The sequence below is a fragment of the Diadema antillarum genome, unplaced genomic scaffold, assembly GCF_040938485.1.
Source record: "Diadema antillarum isolate AM-2024a unplaced genomic scaffold, OU_Dant_1.0 scf00000197, whole genome shotgun sequence".
Lineage (NCBI taxonomy): Eukaryota > Metazoa > Echinodermata > Echinoidea > Diadematoida > Diadematidae > Diadema > Diadema antillarum.
The window spans coordinates 1,831,011-1,851,417 of record NW_027271086.1 but is presented as its reverse complement, the minus strand read 5'-3'; the positions used below and the strand labels follow the sequence as shown (position 1 = coordinate 1,851,417).

At 42.8% G+C, this 20,407-nt stretch overlaps 1 protein-coding gene across 1 annotated transcript in view; it reads left to right on the top strand.

The window, feature by feature from the left end:
* Positions 1–20,181, top strand: part of LOC139723685 (A disintegrin and metalloproteinase with thrombospondin motifs 6-like) — a 112,446-nt gene extending 92,265 nt beyond the window's left edge. Inside the window, exons 5-13 of the mRNA XM_071634910.1 lie at positions 2,122–2,351; positions 9,550–9,633; positions 10,328–10,470; positions 14,929–14,995; positions 15,679–15,738; positions 16,639–16,716; positions 18,254–18,442; positions 19,478–19,644; positions 20,145–20,181. Coding sequence (XP_071491011.1) covers positions 2,122–2,351; positions 9,550–9,633; positions 10,328–10,470; positions 14,929–14,995; positions 15,679–15,738; positions 16,639–16,716; positions 18,254–18,442; positions 19,478–19,644; positions 20,145–20,181 — 1,055 coding nt within the window. The remainder of the gene's footprint in view (positions 1–2,121; positions 2,352–9,549; positions 9,634–10,327; positions 10,471–14,928; positions 14,996–15,678; positions 15,739–16,638; positions 16,717–18,253; positions 18,443–19,477; positions 19,645–20,144) is intronic.
* The last annotated feature ends 226 nt before the right edge of the window (positions 20,182–20,407 follow it).

The window sequence follows — 20,407 nt, the reverse complement described above, 5'->3', positions numbered from 1 at the left end:
TAATATCCTTCCTCTAAGATAAAGTGTTATTTCCCATAGGGCTAACGAGTGGCACATCAGGTTTCCGTTAACAAAGAATTAGGTGACATACAAATAGCAGAACATTTTATGATGCAAAGGAGATTAGCTAGCTGTTATTCTACGATGTATGTATCATTTTTTGATGGTACATGTAGTTTGCTACGAGTCTTGATTCTCATGGGACATTAAACGAGCAAAAAAAAAGAGAAAAAAAAACCTAAATGCATGCCAGCTTCATTACAGTAGGCATGCTTAGCCAATATTACCCTTGGAAATCACCCAACAGCTAAAGCATTACATCATCACTTGAGGAGCATATTAGTGTTTAAACTCTGTGAAACTTTAAAAGTTTTTTTCCTCCCACTTGTCAGGTGAGGAAATGATATTCAGTGATTACATAATGCAAACACGCATACACAGTCACTGTGACTGCAGATGTGCCCAAAGATGTAGAGAGTCCCATTCAGCCACAGGCTTGTCAAAGGGTATTGGGTATCTGGACTGCTGTATCGTTAGACAGATACCAGATTGAAAAAAAATAGAACAGAACTATTCTGAGCGGCCCTATCTCCCCCACACGCCCTGCTCGGGCACTTCCTGCGCTGTCTACCGCCTCCGCCGCTCCACCTGTTCGATAACTTGCTAACAAATTGAAGATGTGACTGCGGATGGTACCCGTTGCCCCTTTTCTCCTGCGTTTTAGTTTCAAATCGCAGCATGAGGGGGGAACGTACGTGCCAGCCAGGAAACGTACCGCCTCTCGCTAATCTGGTCGCTGCAGCGGTCCAGGCCTGTAGCATGCGCTGAGGATGCATTCACTGAAATTTGTTAAGGCCCTTCCCCAGGGGCATTTAAGTGGTCATAATTTCCTCACTTGTTTGAAACACTTGCTTCTAATTTCCAGTGGTGTCAGCAATTAGTCCTGGGGTCAATTTGAATGAGGTTGAGGCCATATATGGTATTCTCATTTCATCTGTGTGAGGAAAAGCAAAAGTATTCTCATCCATTCTTTGTGTGCGTAGTTAAAAATATCATTTCATTTCTGTCTCACATCTCCAGCAATGAAACCAAATTGATGATGAAATGTGACTGAGAGAAGGTTTTTTGTTTTTCTCTCCAGAAAGATGTTGCATGACGTTATTCACAGTCTGTTGAAAATGTCAACTGGTGCAAACTTTAACAGTGAATGTTCACTACTAATGAGAAGTCATATGATATATTAGCTACAATTTATTCCACCCTTCGAACAGATATGCAATGTACAAATCATCTTCAAGGCTTGAAAGAGATAATACTTGTTTCTACTCCTATCACTGTGGCTCTTGATCATTATGAAATCAACAACTTGTAAAAGAAAAAAGAAGTCACACTTTGTGAAGTATTAACCAACTGAAGACAATCTAATTTTCCGCACATTTCTCATGGACACCTGCATACTTGGGAAGTACTAGTCTTCAGTGGTTTAAGTTTGCAAAATATATAGCGGATACAGTATTTAACCTGGTTTCGAGTGCAGGGTTGAATGATCTGGGTGTTCATTGCTACATGTTTAAGGGAAAGAAAATTATAATTACAACATCAATGTAAAAAGTATACCTTCTCATTGTGGGTTGTAAGCACACCTGAGGCAATTTGCAAATTTATTGTTTTAGACGATGACATCTGAAGTTAAAACCTGTTAGCATTGTTCTCGCTCTGATGTTAATCTGGATGCCATCTCCATCAACTTACTTTGGGAAAATGCCAAGCTCCTTGGAGAGGGGATGGAGTGGGGGGATTCCCCAATTTATTTATTTTTTTCCACTGTTGTAGGCCTTCTTGCATGAAAGCCTTTTTTTTGGTAAAATTAATGTGATAAAAGTACCAAAAAGCAAACAAACAAAAAAACAAACAAAAACAAAACATTCTAATACATGTGAAAAGGAAAACTGCTGAAAGCTGGAAAATTTGTTGTCAAAGTGTTTACCATAGTTTCTCTATTTGCTCTGCTGACTTAATGCATCCCTCTTGGAGACATGCCAGATTTGTGACAGTGATAGTCTATTATTCCACAATCCCATCACGCCTTTCTCCACTATCTTATCTTCTCTTGATCCGCAGTTCCCGTGGAGAAGCGCGAGTGGTGGGAGAAGGTGAGCGACTTCTCCTTCGCCCGCGACGTGGAGCAGAAGCTGCGGGACCCCGAGTACCTCGCCCACTACCGGCGGAAGCGCGTCAGCAGCCTGAGCACGGAGAGGAACGTGGAGACCCTGGTGGTGGCCGACAAACTGATGATGGGTTACCATGGCGAGACCAGCATCGAATCCTACCTCCTTACGCTCATGAACATTGTAAGTGGGAGAATAGCACTGGACTATAATATATGTGTAGATGAGGATTGACACAATTCATTCAATTTTTTTTTCATATTTTTTCACGCAATCAAGAATGTATCAAGAATCAAAGAACAGCCCATCCCCAGCTCAATAAAAGGAAAGCGTTTGTTTTAGAATGATATCAAAGGGTAAAACAGTCTCCCCCAGCTAAGAAAACAACAACAACATTGACAACAACAACAACAACAACAACAAAATCTTAGAGCACGAATATGTCTTCTGTTTTTAGTGCATCATAACCACTTCACGATGCCACATGCTACATCCAAACAAAGTGCTCTTTATGCAGGCTATGTATATTTACATAGTTCATGTGATAACATAGTAAGAAACTATAGACCACTCTGAAGAGGTCAATATCTAAAGAAGATATTGTCCCAGGTGCCTGGTGAAAGGCTCTCTCTTAATCCCACCCCACCCTCACCTTTACTCTGTGGGGCTCAACAGCTCTTGACAGGTAAAGACAAAGGTTAGTAATTGATCGGGGACCAGATTAACACCATCTGGCAAACTAAGCCAGACGATTTGAGATGTGTCTGTGTGTGTCTGTGTGTTAGTGGGTCTGTTGTCCTTCCTCATCCCTCTCCCTTCCTCCACCCCTTCCACCTACCCCTGCCTACCCTTCTCCACCTTTTATCTTACCTGTTCAGTGATCATGAGCGCATCTACACCTGCCTGCATTTCTCTGTTCTACCCTCCTCCCTTCATCACTCTTGCCTGCCCATCAAACATGCATGAGTATGTTATGCCTCCTCTCTGTTTTTTTACTCAATCTTCCATCATCACCCATACCCTATCCATTCAATATGGGTGCATTCATACCTGCCTGTTTCACATTGCCAAACCACTGAACTTCATCACCCTTACCTGTCCTCTTGAACCTGCGAGAGTTTACACTGCCCTGCTTCCCTCTGCCCAAATTGCTCCCTTCCCCCCCCCCCCCCCCCCCCCCCCCAACCCCTTCTTCACCTGTCTACTGAGCCTGAGTGACTTTCCTCCCTCCTGCTCTGGAAGTTCTGGTCTGCCCATGGTTCCTCCACCGTGCATGTTGCGTATCCTGGAGGAAACTAGGGCCGACCGTAACTGCCACTTTGAGTAGGATCTTGTCACTTTGAAGAGGAACCCTTCTAGCGTCTGGTGAACGTGACTGAGACATAAAACTCGCCATGAAAAGGGACCATAAAACGTTGATTGAACTTTTGAACAAAAAAGTAAGAGAGTGCCATAGAAAGATTGATTGCCAGCAAAAAACAAAAAGAAAAAACAACAACTTTAGAGTGAATTCTGAGTGGAATATTTTATAGTAAGCAAGTCGCACATCAGCATTGTTTGTTTGTTTTTAATCCTTTTTTTTCTGTATGTGTTACCTCACACTTCAATTTCTTCATGAACTTCAGGGACAGTGTCATAGGTTCAGTAACCTGATGTGTTTGCTTTATTACTTATGCTGGTTTGTGTTTTTGTAAAAATGTCATGCTTTATTTTTTTTTTTTTTGGGGGGGGGGGGGAGGGGGGGAAAAGGATGGGGAAAACAAAGACATGAATTATGGCTACTTTATTTTCTTCAAAGGTGTACCCACAGTAGATGTCAGGGAATAATTTTCCTGGTATCGCATCGCAATTTGCTATGCATTTTTAGACCACTGCTATACAAACTAACTTTTGTGTAGCAGTTTTCTTCCATAGAAGTGTACAGGATAGAAATATAAATGAAATGTTCATAAGCTGAAACTGCTAATCAAATATGAGTTGGAAAATTATTTCCTGGATGTACTAATATTTAAGTTAACACAGCTTTCTTGTGTTCTGTCTCATGTTATTGCCAATCCTCACAAATTGCTTTTCCCCCTGTGTTTGCAGCATTCATGGATCAAAGGAGGAGCACCTTTAAGGTAGCAATTCCTCTTCATGAATTCTCCTCTTGAAAGGAATAAATGATAAGCCTGAATATTGCCAAAAAAGATGGGGGTAATTCAAGCCCCATTTAGGGTAACAAATACCTTTAAATCTTTGTGGGAAGGTGAGGTGATACCTTCCATGGAAGATGTGAGCGTACCAACAGAAACATTAGATTTCTCATGTTGTAGATGCTCAGTACCATTCACAGAATAGTAGATGGTCTAATTATTCGGTAGTTAGTAGACTGCTCTCTACCTCCCGTCCCTGCTCAGCACCTTCATACAGTTCCATGCTGCAAGCATCCCCCTCTTATTTTCTCCTCCCTCCCGTCTCCTCCTTCTCTTGCCTTCTTCCAAACCTTACCCCTCCCTTTGCCTCCCCTCCCCTCTCCCTTGTCCCCGTATCTTTCCCCCTCCTCCCTATATGCCCTCTCCTCCAGTACCCCCATCCCCTTCCTTCTTCTCATCTTCCCCCTTTGAGTGTATCCCCATACTCCACATCTTCCTCCTGCTCCCCTTTAAAGTGGCTAAATAAGTTAAGGGATGCCTGTCTGGCCGTAGCGAACCGTTACAACATCTCGTGGCATGGAAGGGGGGGGGGGTGCGGAGCTTGGCTGGTGCGATGGGTGCGTGCTCAACAACGCGTGTTTAAGAAATCAGTCGCCGCCCGATGGTGTGGTAGGGAAGAATGTATACCATGCCAGCCATGTGCCTTCTAAAACTAGTCAGGAGCATTTAGGAGAAGCTGTTGGAGGTGGTGGTGGTAGTGGTGGTTGGGGTAGTGGTGGTTGGGGGGGGGGGGGGGGTGCAGGAAATAAAGATAGAAGTTCAAGAGGGGGCAGTGAGAAAAGTTTCATCACCAACAACTTGGAATTAACCGTTGAATCCTCCCACTGGTGCAACAGAGAAATGGCAGAGATTCATTTCACATGGCATACTGCCATTCAAGAAGAATATCAGGTATTGATACGATTGATTTTGTTGCAATTGCAGTAAATCCCCCTAGTCCACGGGAAGCAAATCACCGACTGGCGGTTATTTGAAAAGGTGATAGCAACTTTGATACCTATTGGTTTGCCAGGTTGTAAGAATGAGATTTCGGGAGATGTGTCTACATAAATGGATCAAATGCTCTGCATTCTGGTTTTCTTGCAAAGGAAACAGTTGTGTAGACAGTTGTTGGTACCCATCCTGCTTGAATACCAGGACAACAATAGATGACGTGCTACTGTAATGCTAAATGGTTGATGACCATAAAAAAAAAAGTTAATTTACATTTAAAAAAATAGAAGCGATCGGTGTATAGAATGATCGAATTTTTCTTGTAGGATTGTGCTGCCATCAGTAAGATGATGGTAATTTTTGTTATTTTTTTTCCCTTTATTTTTTTGGGATTGGGAAGTGTTGAAGAAATGATCTATGATAAAACTGTCTGTTGTAGAGTCTGGAGTGGAGGCTAGGTCTCATCTCGCTCCTCGAGACATGTGCAGACTTCTGCAGCCGTGACAGCTTCTTTCTGGTAACAGTTCACTGCGCGCTAACCCAGAGGTCAGACGGAGTTCAAATGCATCTCAAGTCAGCCAACTTTTCATCCTTTCCAACCCCCTCCTCTCCCATTCCACTCTCCCCCTCTCCCCCCCCCCCTTCCTCAGCATCTCTCCCTTGACTTCAAACTGCCCCTCCACCAGGAGCATCCATCTTCCGCCCACATCCTCAATCTTCATCGTCAAAGCTAAATGAGCTCCAGAGACACTTTGGGGTTAAGTCCCCGCTCGCTCTCTCCTCGCCCCGCCCTCCTCACACCCCCGCCTAAAGATGCCTGCACGAGATGGGGGGAAAGTCAATGATCTTTGCATCAAATCGGTCACCGAGTGCATATCTGACCTTGCTGTCTGTGCAAACCAGCCTGTGTGTGAAAGCTGCTTCATTCTCCAACTTCCACCTCATGGACAGTTATCTTGCTGAAAAGTGGGTGAATGTGGTGAGCTTGTTTAGTTTGCCAACTCGTTTGGATGATGAATATGTGGTTGAATAAACTGAATTTGTTGTAAGTCGAAAGCCACGAGAACGCTACAAGTGTGAGCACTCGGTTGAGGTTTTACCGTGACACCGCTCAAACTGAAATCAATCAACTGTAGCCTGAAGGAATGTTGTCTCACATTGAACATCATATATTTCATGGCCCTTTAATTCATGATCTATATTTCAAACATAACACTCAGAAATTAAGACATCTCCATGGCAACGTGAAGATGCCACAAGCAGTGGAATAGGATGACAGCATCTTTGAGCCATGCTGGATTCCTTTCTGCCAAACCCATTACAGTCTTTGTCGGGTTGATACTTCGGAGGCAAGAGCCTTCTTCCACTGTAGAGTGGGAGAAATTGGAAGAGCCTGTAAACAGACTTACTGACTGACTGCTAATATGCCACAGATGCTTTGATAGCTCCTGCCAATGATCTTATTCTTCCAGAGTAGAATTTCTTTGTCTTCACTCAGTCATGCACTCGCCCCTGAGGAGAGGCAGAATTTGAACTGATCACATGGCTCAGCTGTTCTCCACGGGCCACAGGAAGTCAGGAAAGAGTCCTGGTAGAATGGTCAAACTTTTTGGGATTGTGATTTAAATGTTACTTTCTGCTTTATGTGACGAGAAATGAAAAACATGTAGCCTGTATCTTCCTGCACACAAGGAAGGCTGTTGTGTTATTTACCTTTGTCACATACAGTGACTAGAAGTGCTCCTAGTTTTTTTCTTCAAATGCCCATTTCTTCAAATAATATTGGCATTGACTGCGCTGCCTCATTGGACGGTTTTATGTCCTCTCGTAAATTCTTGGAAAGAAATGACGTAGCAATGCACAGACGGATGGTTCAGGGGGCCTATGATCTGTTCTCTGGAGATGGTTGAGGTCTCTACCTGACCTCCTTTTGCTGGCAGACATACCACTTTCCCAATTAGAGAGATGGGTTGTGCCAATGCTACATGTTTAAATGCTGTGCTTGTATCATAAAGCATTGCCAAAAAGAAATGAACTGTGAATTCATCCTGCGCCTTTTCTGCTGAATATTTTTTGGTTTTGTTTTCAATTTTAGGAATCTTTGTTTTCTGCTGGTGATGTCAACCACTCAGGTGTGCTTTTGGAAAGAAAACATAAGTAAAAACAAAACAAAACCAGAGGTTATCCCTGGTAGATGTAAGGCTGACAGTGTGCAAGGTTCCAGATTATTTTAGGTGTGGTTTTGTGATGTAGAGAAAAGCTTGCAGATTGAATTTTGTGATTCATTTGCGGATATCGGCAATGTGCGATTTCAGAGCCACATCATCAGGGCTGTCTTTGAGACATCAAAGCTATTAAGGAGACCCATCCCACGAACACATTCGTTTAGCAGAGACATCTCCCCGGGAACCACGCACGGAGGGCATCAAGCCGGGGTCACGCACAATGTGAAAGTGGTCCTTAGCTGTTTATGCCCCAGTTTGACGACACCCGCCCAATTATGTCACCCTGTTTTGCATCACGTCACTTCTGCTATGCTGTCTCCCCCGTCTGGAGTCGTTCTCGAATCAATCAATCGACTCGCTCGGCTGTCACTGTTGCTGCGAGATGGCGGTATATCTTGGAGCATGGGGCGCGTTTGACGTTGCCCCGCTCAGACAAGAGTTGTGTCAGCTGAAGAGGGGTGGGGGGGTGCAAATATGAGGCATGTCTTTACATGCAGAAGTCTAGATGAGCGTGACTTACGCCATAATTCGCCCAGAGGGGTGGCAGTCGGAGGTCAGGCGTAATAGTAGCGGGTTTTTCCACCCTTCTCACTTCTCGGGCTCTCCGTTTGTAAATGTTTGTCATAGATACCATAATGCCATCTTTTGTTTTGTCTGGCTCTTATGTTTGCTGCAAGTCACTTATGTAAAACCTTCTCACAAAATGGCGTACTTCAACCTGAAAATCACATGAAACTGGTTAATATTCTCCTTTGATTTTTAACCTGCATGTGCACAGGAACTCCAGCCGCACAGCATGAGCCCAATTGCCAAGGAGTTAATCAAAAAATTTTGGAAGCTTTGAACAACTAGAACATGCCAAGAAAAACAGGAACTTCTAACTGTGCAAAATTAAAATCTGTCACATTAGATTGTCATTTTTTCCCTTTTGAAGTTTCAGCACTACCATTATTTTTTAGTCTCATGTATAAACTGGAGGCATGGGAACCTTTGCTCTGTGAAGTAGTACTTGTAGTTCAAAATAGGCAAAAAAGTTAAGAGCTTCAAAATACAGACAAATACAGACAAATAAGTTAATTTAACCCTTTGTGTGCTTTGGGGTTACTGATTGGCGTAAAAAACGCAAGTCACTGGCACAGAACACAGTAAATGCCATTTTTCAGTAGGACATAGACAAATGATAGAGTACACACAAATTTATGAAAAGTAAGAGGTATAAGAACTAAAAAAAGCAGGGAACAGATCTAGAAGAGAGACAGAGAGATGGAAAGAAAGAGAGAGAGAAAAAAAAAACAGACAAAGACTTTTAATGTTCAATTCTTCTAACTCTAATTGATTGCCACAACGTCTGAGACAATGTTTTTCTTGGTGCATATCACCTTTCAACCTGTCAGCCTGATACGGCCAAGTTAGGAGATCATTAGTGCCTGAGCTGGGAGGGATGTCTAATGCACTTTTGATAACCCAGCGACCTCTGTGTAACATAGTTCAACTTTGGTACGTGGAAGAGAAAAAAAAATCATTGATAATCCACCTCCCTAAAGCACATGTATCTGTGGCAACGCTTTAAATACAGTCATGCAGTGTCAAACGTACATATTTGTTGGCTTTGCTTCCCATATTCTGAGCCGTTGGCATATGTCAATTTCATTTTCTTTACAAAAGCAACCTGCTCTCAACTTCGTCTGTGACTGATTGTGTTGAGAGCATTTCTCATAACTTACAGACAAACAAACAAACATAGTCATGATTTACAATGATTCAAAATGTCTCTCCTGGAGGAAAAAAAAAATGTGTTGCAGAGAAACATGAGCGACAGAAAAGCAAGACTCCTGCAAAAGAATGTTAAGAAGAGGGGGAGATTGTTTTGGGATCGACAGCTTGACCTGTATGAGTAAAGAAACATATATCTTTACTTCTTTTGTCGTCCAGTATTCCTGTCGGGTGAATTCTAATGTGCGATGATACATTTTTGTCTGTTGTCTATCCTCTTCCTCTCTCTTTCCCCTCCGCTTCTCTGGAGGCCAGGTGGCAAATCTCTACCACGACGGGAGCATCGAAAACGCCATCAACGTCGTCGTGACGCGGATGCTGCTACTCACGCAAGACCAGGTGCGTACGTGACTGCCTTTGGCGCTCTCGCTGTTTAGACGAGACGTGCACCGGTGTTTGTCATGATACATCTCTCTTTCAAACCCCCAAAGAGCCTTAATGCCAGTGTATACCAAGCTGTGACTTAAGACCAACCTACTAATAGTTTACTGGCATCTTATCCATTCATCCTTACACTCAATCGCATGATGCCTCCTCAGGAGGGTTTTTTTTCCATATATCGTGGAAAAATAGCTGGAATCATCAGGGGGCTTGTCGCGTAATGTGTGCTATCATTGTAAGCTGCAATAATTAGTTACTATGACAACATCCTGAAAATGGCCAATCAGTTCTTCTGAAAGCAGTTAGGTTGTTGTTGCAGTAAGCACTCTTCATTTATTCATTCCTTTTTCCTCCATTTCCTACAGGATTTTTTTTTTTAAAACAGAAGTTGAATGCGTATATTACAATGTAAGATGAATGAAATTTACGAGTTTAATATTCAAAGCATATGCAAATGCTGGAAATGGGGAGAAATGCTGCACTATTACTGCAACTCGCAATAAATGTTTAACTCTCCATGAAATGGGTCTGAGAACTACACCTTTCATTGGTTTTAATAGTGAACCATCTCTTTGTGAAGTACAAATAGGTCATAAGTACCCACAAGTCACATCTCTTCCTCTCTTTCTGTCTGTCATCTTCATCTATACAGAGGAATCTCAGCCTGGGCCACCTCGCGGGGAAGTCCCTCCAGAGCTTCTGTGAGTGGCAGCAGACGATGAACCCGCCCAGTCTCAACATGAGCAACGACATTATGACATTCCCCAATCATGACAACGCAGTGCTCATCACAAGGTGAGTTACAGCCTTTTGCCACTGTACCCCCCACACATTATATCCACACTCGCATGTTTCCTGCTTGACAGGCAAGTAGTCGTAAATACCATACATCGTAAAGTGGCGCCCAGCTGACAGCCAGATGGTGGCAAATGCCACATGCAGCAATATGGTTGCCACTTTACAGCCAGAAGGTTTTAAGTGCCTCATGTGGCAGTACAGTTGTTGCGTGATGGAAAATATGCTATTTGCTACACATATACACACACACACATATTCTCACACATGCATTGTGATGCCATTGATGAGTTTTTGCGCAATGTGTAAGCCGAGAGGTTTGAAGTAAAAGCAACAAAGCAGTGAAGATATTAGCACAATTCATCCTGCATATGTACTTATTACCTACCTGAAAGTACGAGTATGGCAAAGTTGACTTGAGTATTTTTTTAGTATTTTTTTTTAATGCAACAATGGCATCAAATGGATGGTGAGCTGAAAGGTTGGGATAGAGAAAAGATATTACTTTGTCAGATGAATGTTTAAACTCATGCTATTGGACCTACCGCAGGTGAATCATGCAAGGTTCATTCTTTACCAGAGGGCAAGGGATAAATGGAAAGGGGGCAAATTCTTCAAAAAATGGCAGACTAATAAGTGGAAGTTTCCTGTCAGAAAGATTTTCTGGTTGTCTAGGGTTGGAGGGGGGGGGGGTGGTGGAGGTGAGGGGATGTTGCTTGACACTGAAGAGGTCAAACGAACGGACAACACTTTAGGTGCACTGGATGGTCAGTCCAGGCTTTGCAGTGAATGGTTCGGAGTCATCTGGGTTTGTAGCGGGGCTGTCAGATTCAATGACGAATCAAATGTGGTTATGAGGTAATCCGATCATGGGAAGAAATGATTAATGGATGTCGTTTAGGCAGAACATTAAGATTATATCATGACAGATTCTCAACTCTTGACCCCGCAACTAATGGTTTCAACAGTTCAAGGCATACTTGTACTGTTATCGTCATCGCCTTTTCTTTTCTCTCTCTCTCTCTCATGTGTTTGGTTTCTTCGTAGTCCAGTGCATATCGGGAAAGTGATACTACAGAAGTGATGATTAGTTCAACATATGAAATATGAAACACTTTAATGCCTGAACCATTGCTTATGATTGCTCTCCTGCTTGGATGGCTCATCGTGAGTAAGAAATTGTCACCGTAACAACTTAATCCCAAAGAGGCTGATACGATAGCATCTTTCATTTCTTCCCTTTTATACTCAACACATACATTGCGTATTGCACCAATCCCCAAGCACTGTTTGTGTAGATAATATGTAAGTGGAAACTTTGATAAATATTTGTATATATTCTAAAAGCCTGCTGGATCAGCTTCTGTTATAACAGTGCACTTTCTCAATAGTTCATGCATGTTTTGTTAACATTGCTTGAACTTGATTTCAGTGCAAAAAGTTATGGATTCCCCTGCAGGAACATGTTTCCAGAAATTAATGATGAGGGAAGGAGATTAAACATACAGTATTTTGATATTGTTTTTACCGGCAGGTATCATGCAACAACCACCCTAAGGGTCAGGCATATGTGTATACTCTGTGTATGAACTGTTTTTGGCACAAGTGGTTATCATGCAGCAATGAAAGTTGTGCGGTTTCAAACATATTTAGCCCTTTAGCAGTCAATCTGTCTTATAACATAATGCAGTTGTGGCCCTTTGGTTTTATGGCAAAGTCAGTCGAAGGAAAATTGTTCTGCCCGCGAGTACTCCATCACCTTAGATGTGTCGGCAACCACAAAGAGTTTCTTGCCCTGGGATTGCCATGATAGATCTCCGTCTTTTTATTCTTTTTTTTTTTGGGGGGGGGGGGATAGGGGATGAGGCGCATAATATACATAGTAGGGAGTAGGTGTGATGGGAATACTCTTTACAAGGCATTGGGGTTTATAACATGTGGGTTTTTATTTTCAATGCTGCGTGGTATGTAAAATAGATTTTGAATTGCGCTGGGAGGGCCCAAACTGCAATTGTTTGCATCACCAGAGTCTCCTGATAGTTTTCATGTGAAACTTTAATGTGGTTTGCATTCGCTAATCCGGACATTGTTTTGATCCTTGATTGTGCTCATGCAACATCATAGAGCCCTTCGTTTGTGAATTCATTACAGATAAGCTGGGGTTCACAGTTCCCTGGAGGTATGAATAACCTCTGAGATGCCAGCAGAATGAAATTAATTTTGCCCCTCGGTACGGCGTTCGTGAGCCTTAAGAGAAAATAAAGTGAAAAATGGAGAGAGGAGAGAGGAATGCTGTGTTGCAATGTTTTCTAGGTCTATTGTAAACTTCAGCCAAATCAGATTAGCAACCATCATTTGCTAAATGGACCGAGAATGCCGCTAATCCGATCTCGACAGTGCAGTGGCGTTATTGACAAAGGTTTAAGCAATGAATCATAACAATGATGTGGAGTATTACACATTGCAGACAGTAAGAGAGAGAGAGGGGGGGGGGTGGGGATGGGAATGAGGATTAGGGTAATGGTGGTACATGAGTAAAAAGAATGTGTTTACAAGGGAAATATGCAGTAGAAAAAAAATCTAATTTCTGAGTTGAAAGTTAAGCAAAAGCCGCCTTTTGGTTTTTGGGAGGAATGCCCTTTTCTGAGGAGTTTAGGAGCAAGGGCTGATGGCATCTCAGTGGACGAACAGGAGGGAGATGAAAAGGCCATTTTATTGACTCCGCTGATAAAGAACCATCTCAAGAGGAGAAAACATAACTTGTGGAAGGCTTTACCATGGTAACAATGGTGTGTGGTATAAAGATGCTTTCCTGGTGTCATCAGGCTTTGGCTTTGTGTCTTTGGTAGGTGTGTACACCTCGCAGGGATGAAGCATAGAAGACTGATTCCTTTTCAATAATTCTTGTGCGTGAGCAACAACAAAAAATATCACTATGGCGATCTGCATCACAATTCAAAAATCAGGCCACCTTTTTTGTTTTCGTTTTAAACCCTTGTGATAATTTGCCTCTTGCAATGTGTGCAAAAGGCACACACACAGAAAATAAATCATTTTTTTAATCAAACAATGCAACTCACCTCTCTGCATCTATTTTGTTGTTGATTTTTATTTCCTCTTCTCTGCATCCTTTCATGATTTTTTTTTCCATCCTCATCATAAATAAGTTTTGTAGGATCCAGACCTCCCAGTTCTTGTGTTGGGTATTAGGGTAGTCAGTAACAAAATCCAGAATTTCCTTTACCTCTTCCCTGCCTGCAAGCCTAAGTCTGTCTCTGCTTCCTTTTATATAAACACGGCGATTAAAGAAATGAGAGAATGAAAGAGAGAGACTGTTGACATCAGCAATCACCATGGCAATGGAAAACACCCAACAAAACCAAAATGTTGGTCTGGGAGCAGTCAGTCCTGAAATTGGTTCCTTTCTAGAGTTTTTCCGTATTCTTTTTCTATTTGTATTCTAGAGAAATTGATGGGGGGAGGGATGGAGAGTGGGGTCCTGTTTCATGAAAGAAAGCAGTCGGTACCTTTTGTGATGAACCTGCCTCGCCTTTTCCTTCTTGCCCTGTGGAAACACCACTTTGTGTCTCTGCCATTGTGGGCCCCGTTTGACCCCCGTCGCAGAGGTCCGCACATTCGTTACAGATCGGCCTTTGTGAAATACATGGCTGGTGTCATCAGGAGGAGGAACATACCCCTTAAGCACCACTCTCCTTCTCCTTCCTCTTCCCCTCCCCCTCTCTCCTCCCCCCCCCCCCCCCCTTCCTATGCTCCTCACATACATATGCTAGGTATACTGGATGTGACCAAATCACTTGCTATGTATGTCTCTTCCATGCCCATATGTGCCATTAACCCATTGAAGATGGACTGATTTTCCTATAGCGTGCATTTCCCATTCACCCCAGCCCGAGAATACTTAGGACTGGTCTTCAGTGGGTTAATTATGAAGCAGAGAAGTTGTCCAATTCATTCCCAGGAAAGATGAGCCATTGTTGTTTATCATAAAGCATTTGTGTGCTTCAGAACTCTCCAAGGGATATTTCCAAGTCTGAGGATAGTCCCCTTTTTACTGACACAGGACACAAATCCTTGTGAGCAAGGCTCTTAAACTGCACATTGCCAATGACAATTGTCAACATAACCTTAAGATGCCTGACCCAGTTGTTATTAATCTGAGCAAAGTACATCGTAGGGAGATTAGACCAATGGGACTCCAGTCTGGTGGCCCAAGGTCACTACAGTTTGTACCACAGTCAAGCTTATGCAATAGCCATAGCTTTAAAAACAATATCAAAGCAGTTTAAATGCCTTTGATGGTTTTCTTTTATGCCACTGAAGTGCAAGATGTTTTTTAAAGCATGATAGGTTAAATCAGCTCAAAGCACTTGACTGATATTTGGTTGCAAATTGGCAACCTGTTCCCTCTGCAAATCCAAACATTGCTCTTGCATCCAGGAGTCTGGTGTCCCATCCCCCTTTGGAGCATCCCATCCCATCCCCATCCCCAAACCTGAGATGGAAGGTGAAAGATTGGCTGTATGAATGCCTCCTGTGAGCGGGTTAGAGATCCTCATCGGGTTTGACATTCCGAGGAGGAAAAGGGAGAGGGGTTTACTCAACATCCCGCGAGCCTCGGATTGCTGGGCAGAGAGCCACATAGTCACCCCCCCCCCCCCACTCCCGACATTCCCAGATGACATGTGTTGACCCGGTGATGCCTATTTTTGTTTTCGCTGAAGCATTCATGAGATGAACTTTGTGAGGGGAAAAAGATAAAAAGATAATGCTCTAGCATTTTAAAGTTATTTCGGTTATGGATCTTAGGCAATTCTGACTCAAGAGGGGTATAATCTTAAAGACACGACGAATACTGAATGGTAAATAATTTACAAACGCTCATTTGTTGCCGTGGGCTTTCAGAGACAGCCCCCTATCCTTGCAGAATGGCTATGGTTGCATTTATCTAAAAATTTTCTGAGGCAGAATCATGATCCTAAATGCATTTGAGGCATTTTCGGACGATAAATAAATGCAGCGCAACCGTAACCGTTGTGTGCTTTGAGTGCTGTTTGGCACAGAAAACCACAGAGCATTGAAAACTTTGTCCAAAGTCCCTGGCACAGAAAGGGTTAATGGACTCATTGGTCAAGTGGAGCCTCAGCCCCATGTTCCCCCCTTTTCCCCCTTATAATCCCCCGACCCCAGCCCCACCCACCACCTTGCAATAGGTCCTTGGGGTTCATGCGCATCATCTCTGCCGAAACGGTAGACAGCGCGTCTCTCTGAAGTCGGAGTTGATTTCAGCATCCTCCTGCAACTCGAGCGGAGATGGATACGGCTGTACGGACATTCCATTCGTGTGTGCTTCAGTGGCGAGAGAGCAAATATTATCCCTCCTTATGACATTGTGTGCATGATTGGCATCATAAGCCAGTCACCCTAGATTCTCTATCATCCTAGTCTTACACCAGCCCACAGACAGTATATCTTTTTTTGTATTCATATGTATTATTTTATATATTTCATTTTCCATGTTTTGTTTGAGAATATATTTAGAGAATCTGAAGTACATACATAGATATTAATTTCCTATTATACCGGATAAATCTTCCTCTATAAACTTCTGTAGATTACATAGATATCGTGTAAGATAATTATGATGTGTGGTTTTGTGTTTTGGCTAACTTACTTGAGTAGGTCAATCATCCATGGAAACACAGCTGTCGTTCCATCAAGGCATATTTGTTAACACGATAGCTACTTTATTATTCCTCCAGGATTTTGTCATAAATTGGTGAAATTTTACTCCGAAGGTTCTTTTACTGATCATACGCACTCATTAGCTTGCGTGAATAGTGATATCTCAGTCCTAGTCCGTGAGAAAATATTGCCATCACCAAAGTGGCAATAGCCATGACAGATCATAGCAGTAAACTTTAAAATTTCAAAATATGCAGGATGATTGAAAAGTTCATGTGTCTTTAGTGAAACTACTTGAGACTGCCACATGTTGTTGTTTTTTTCTCTCTCTCTGCGTGATGAGATTGACATTATTGTAAGAGAGTGATGTTTCTCTGAAATCTGGAATTTGTTTGCAATTTGTACAAACAATGCCAACGTGGAGGCCCAAATATGTGCATGAATGTTTGTTTTATCCCCCGCAAGGGTGGTAGCTGTCGTCTGCGTACATCCGTAAATGTAGGATGGTGTTTACCGCCCTGCCCGGTGACGTTTGCCGACCAGGTGAAGAAATGTCGCCAGCCGGCATCGTTGAAATTCATCCGTCCTTGTATGGATTTGTGAATGGAGCTCAAGACGATGGTAGATTTTATCGTTGCATTCCGATGCCAGTCATTCTGAGTGTTTATTCCCTGATGGGAACTGTTCTATGCCGTGCAGAAGAACATATAAAAACTTCCAGGTCGGAATGCTCGAATGTCAGTCAAACAAATGTATCGCATTGGTACATGTGATCAAGCGCATGTATAACATTCCTTGTTTTTCTGAACCATGTTGCCACAAACATCTCTCACCAGGAAATGGATATCCTTGCAATTTTCAAAACTTTCTTCTTTTAATATAATAGCATTATCTCTTTACCATTTATCATGTCTGGTTTAGGCATATGCAGTTGCTGAAGTCATGTAAAGTTGTATCCAGTACCAGAGAAATATCAAAACTGAAAGCCATCACGTACGTTTAGAATGTGTGATGAAACAAAATGTATGCTAGATATTCATTGATGGAACCCTCTCCATGTTAGGCAAAATGATTTTGGGGAAGAGACAAATGTGATTATCAGGAGAAAAGAACATCCAGAATACAAAGATGCAAGCTGAGAAGTGGAAACTAGGTGTGAATGTCAAAAGCCTCTGATGATGTACAAGCCTATAGGAAAGTAAACAGCTGGTGGTCATTGACATTGAGAAATCTTAGCCCATCTTCCCTCACCTCCCATCACTGAAACATGATGAGATCCTCACATTCCGAGCTATGTATACAAGCGTGCGCGCGCACACACACACACACACTATCACACACACACACATCATCACACATATACCATCACACATATACCATCACGCACATACCATCACACACATACACCATTACAAACACACTACCAAACACACTCCATCACACACACACCATTACAATTACACCATCACATACAAAGTACACACCGTTACAAATACACTGTCACTCACACGTTATCACATACACATCGTCATCGTTACAAATACACTGTCACACACACATTATTACATTCCGTACACACTGTTACAAACACACCATCACACACATACTATCACAAATACACACAGTGCCACAGACATGATTGGTACAGACTCCAGACAGTTTGGCTTTAGGGTACAGACTTCCATACATGAAATGTCAATTCTGAGACTATGAACCCGATGACGAGTCCAGTCTGATGTACCGTAGAGGGATAGTTCAAGAGACAGGAGACTGAGAGAAAAAAAAATAGAGATTGTGTGTGATCATCTAGGCAGAAAAAATTGATGGAGGGGGAGGAAGGAATACGGCAGAGAAAATTTGTGACAACAACGGGCTGCCAAGCAAAACACAGAATTAAAAGTACACTATCCCATACATCCACATCCACACCAAGCCATATGACCCACTTTTCTGCTCCTTGTTTTGAGAACATGATCCATATTTCCAAGGTCTCCTCCTCCGAGGGCCTCCTCTATGATGGTGTATAAAATGGAGCTCCCATTGACGAAGTTGGCAATTTGCAAAATCCACACAACCCTAGGTGTTCCCTACGTCACTCCACCCCACTGGTTTCGGGGAACTCGGGGTGAAGAATGCGGAGTGCACTGTCCTCCTGTGTCTACCACAACAAACGGCAGATTCTACGCTTGTCTTGCACCCTTACCTTCAGCCCAACCAGTCTGTCTTTAGTGTTTTTGAAGACTTCAGTGTTTTGATGTACCATTCCAAGGTTGGAAGGTATTAGGCCAGTTCACACGTATGGTGGAAGTGAAATGTGGAATTGTGATTTGAACATAAGTGTTTCAGCGCTGGCTCAAAGGTAGTGAAAGAAAAAAAAAACCAAACTTATCGAGAGTAGATTTGAACTGTGGTCTCAATGTCATTATTGCTGCTGGTGTTGCACAAGATATTGCTGAAAATCTTAATTGTGATAAAAAACAAGAGAATGAGAATCATGCACTTGTCCTCACTGTAGCACCTTTGATGATCATCATTCTGTTGGTCCTTCTGTAGACAAGGCGATAAAGTCCGAATCATCCCAACAAGACATTCGGTATGGGATGTGGAGATAGGCATACTCCTGCATCACTTTGTCATCTTACTCTCTTTCAGAGATGCTTTAATGAATAACAGACAAACTAATGAAGCATTAACCTGTCGAGGACGAATCCCGGGCAGGTGTCTATGGGAAATACGTGTTGTAGGAAAATCTACCCGTCCTCAAAGGGTTAATAGAGGAAGGAGAGGCTTTTTCAAGTCTCTTTCTCTCTATCTATTTCTTGATCTCCCTAACCCACTGTTGTGAATGTCTCCTGTTATGATGATTGCTCTAAGGGTATTGACATCATCTCTTTGATAACCCTCCCCCCCCCCCCCCCACCCACAACAAATCGATAATGGACTCGGCATCACCTGTTGCTGGCAAACTACAGATTCCTGCAGTGAAAATGAATTTCGTCATTAGGAAACATGGGGATGTTCACCTGTTCCCGTGTATTAAACGATCAAGTATGAATCCAGTCGACCGAACTGTCGGACTGTCCCACCGTCATTTCCATTGTTGTCATTTGGAAAGTGCACCGGAAATGTTTTATCGCCATGCATCGCCTGTGCACTTTTTTTTGCAAGGGATTCCCCTGGTCCTTGTGAATGACAAGGGAGAGGTCTTCTCTCTTTTTTTCTGGGTTCCTTCGGAGATGTGTGATCCTTATTGGTGCATCAACAGGAAACTGCTTTTGTCTTCTCCCTGTGTTGGGGTTGTCAGGTGCAATCATCGTCAACGCAAGTGGATAAACGCGCAATTACATTCCGCTGGTCACCGGGCTCGCGGCATGCATCCGCCGCGACCGGGCACTACTCCGGTCGTCCTAATGAGGCTCGGCTGGAGACACGGTCAGGGTACTACGAGGAGATGAATGAAAACAAAACAATGTGAGTGAGCCTGTACTCTGGAGAGTGTGTGTATATGTTTTGTTGGGGGGGGGGGGGGTTAGAGTAGGGAAGTGATGTGTTTATGTGTGTGTCTTTGCATTTCCTGATTGCCCAAGATCATGTAAAACCGTTTCTTCTTTGTGCTTTAATTGTACATACTGTTGTGTCAGAGTATCTTGCTGATCTGAGAGTCTTTTATAATGATGCTTGCTGTTACCAAGGCAACCACTTAAATGCTAGCAGCTGATTGGTTGTTTCCTGGCTATTGCCAGAAGAACAACCCTTCAATGTTTATGAAATATGCCAACTATGTTTGCTCTCAGTAGAGGTGTCGTAATGTGTACGGATGTGTTGCTAACAGACTTAGATGTGAACTCATTAGATTTGATAGTTAACCTTTACCAGGCTGCTTTGTTTTCCGGTCAGCACAAATGTCTGGAAACCAGTCGTCACTGAATAGAGATTACCTGATCCCCCTAATCCCTAATCTGCCACCATAGCCTTCTTGTTGGACTTGGACACATTGCTGCACCCTGAGTGGGCTCGCTGAGGGGAAGTTTGGATGGATTACAGAAGATAATTTTGATGAAAAAAGCTTGGCCAGTTATACTAATAAGTGCCTAGGCTCAGAAAGGGTGAACAAAATCATGCGTAGAGGTTTGTGTGGCTCTAACAGGGTGGACCTTGGTTAAATGTATAGATCTTTACAGTGGAGAAATCATTTTTATGAGAGTATAAAACTGTAGTGGTTAAATGATACCTG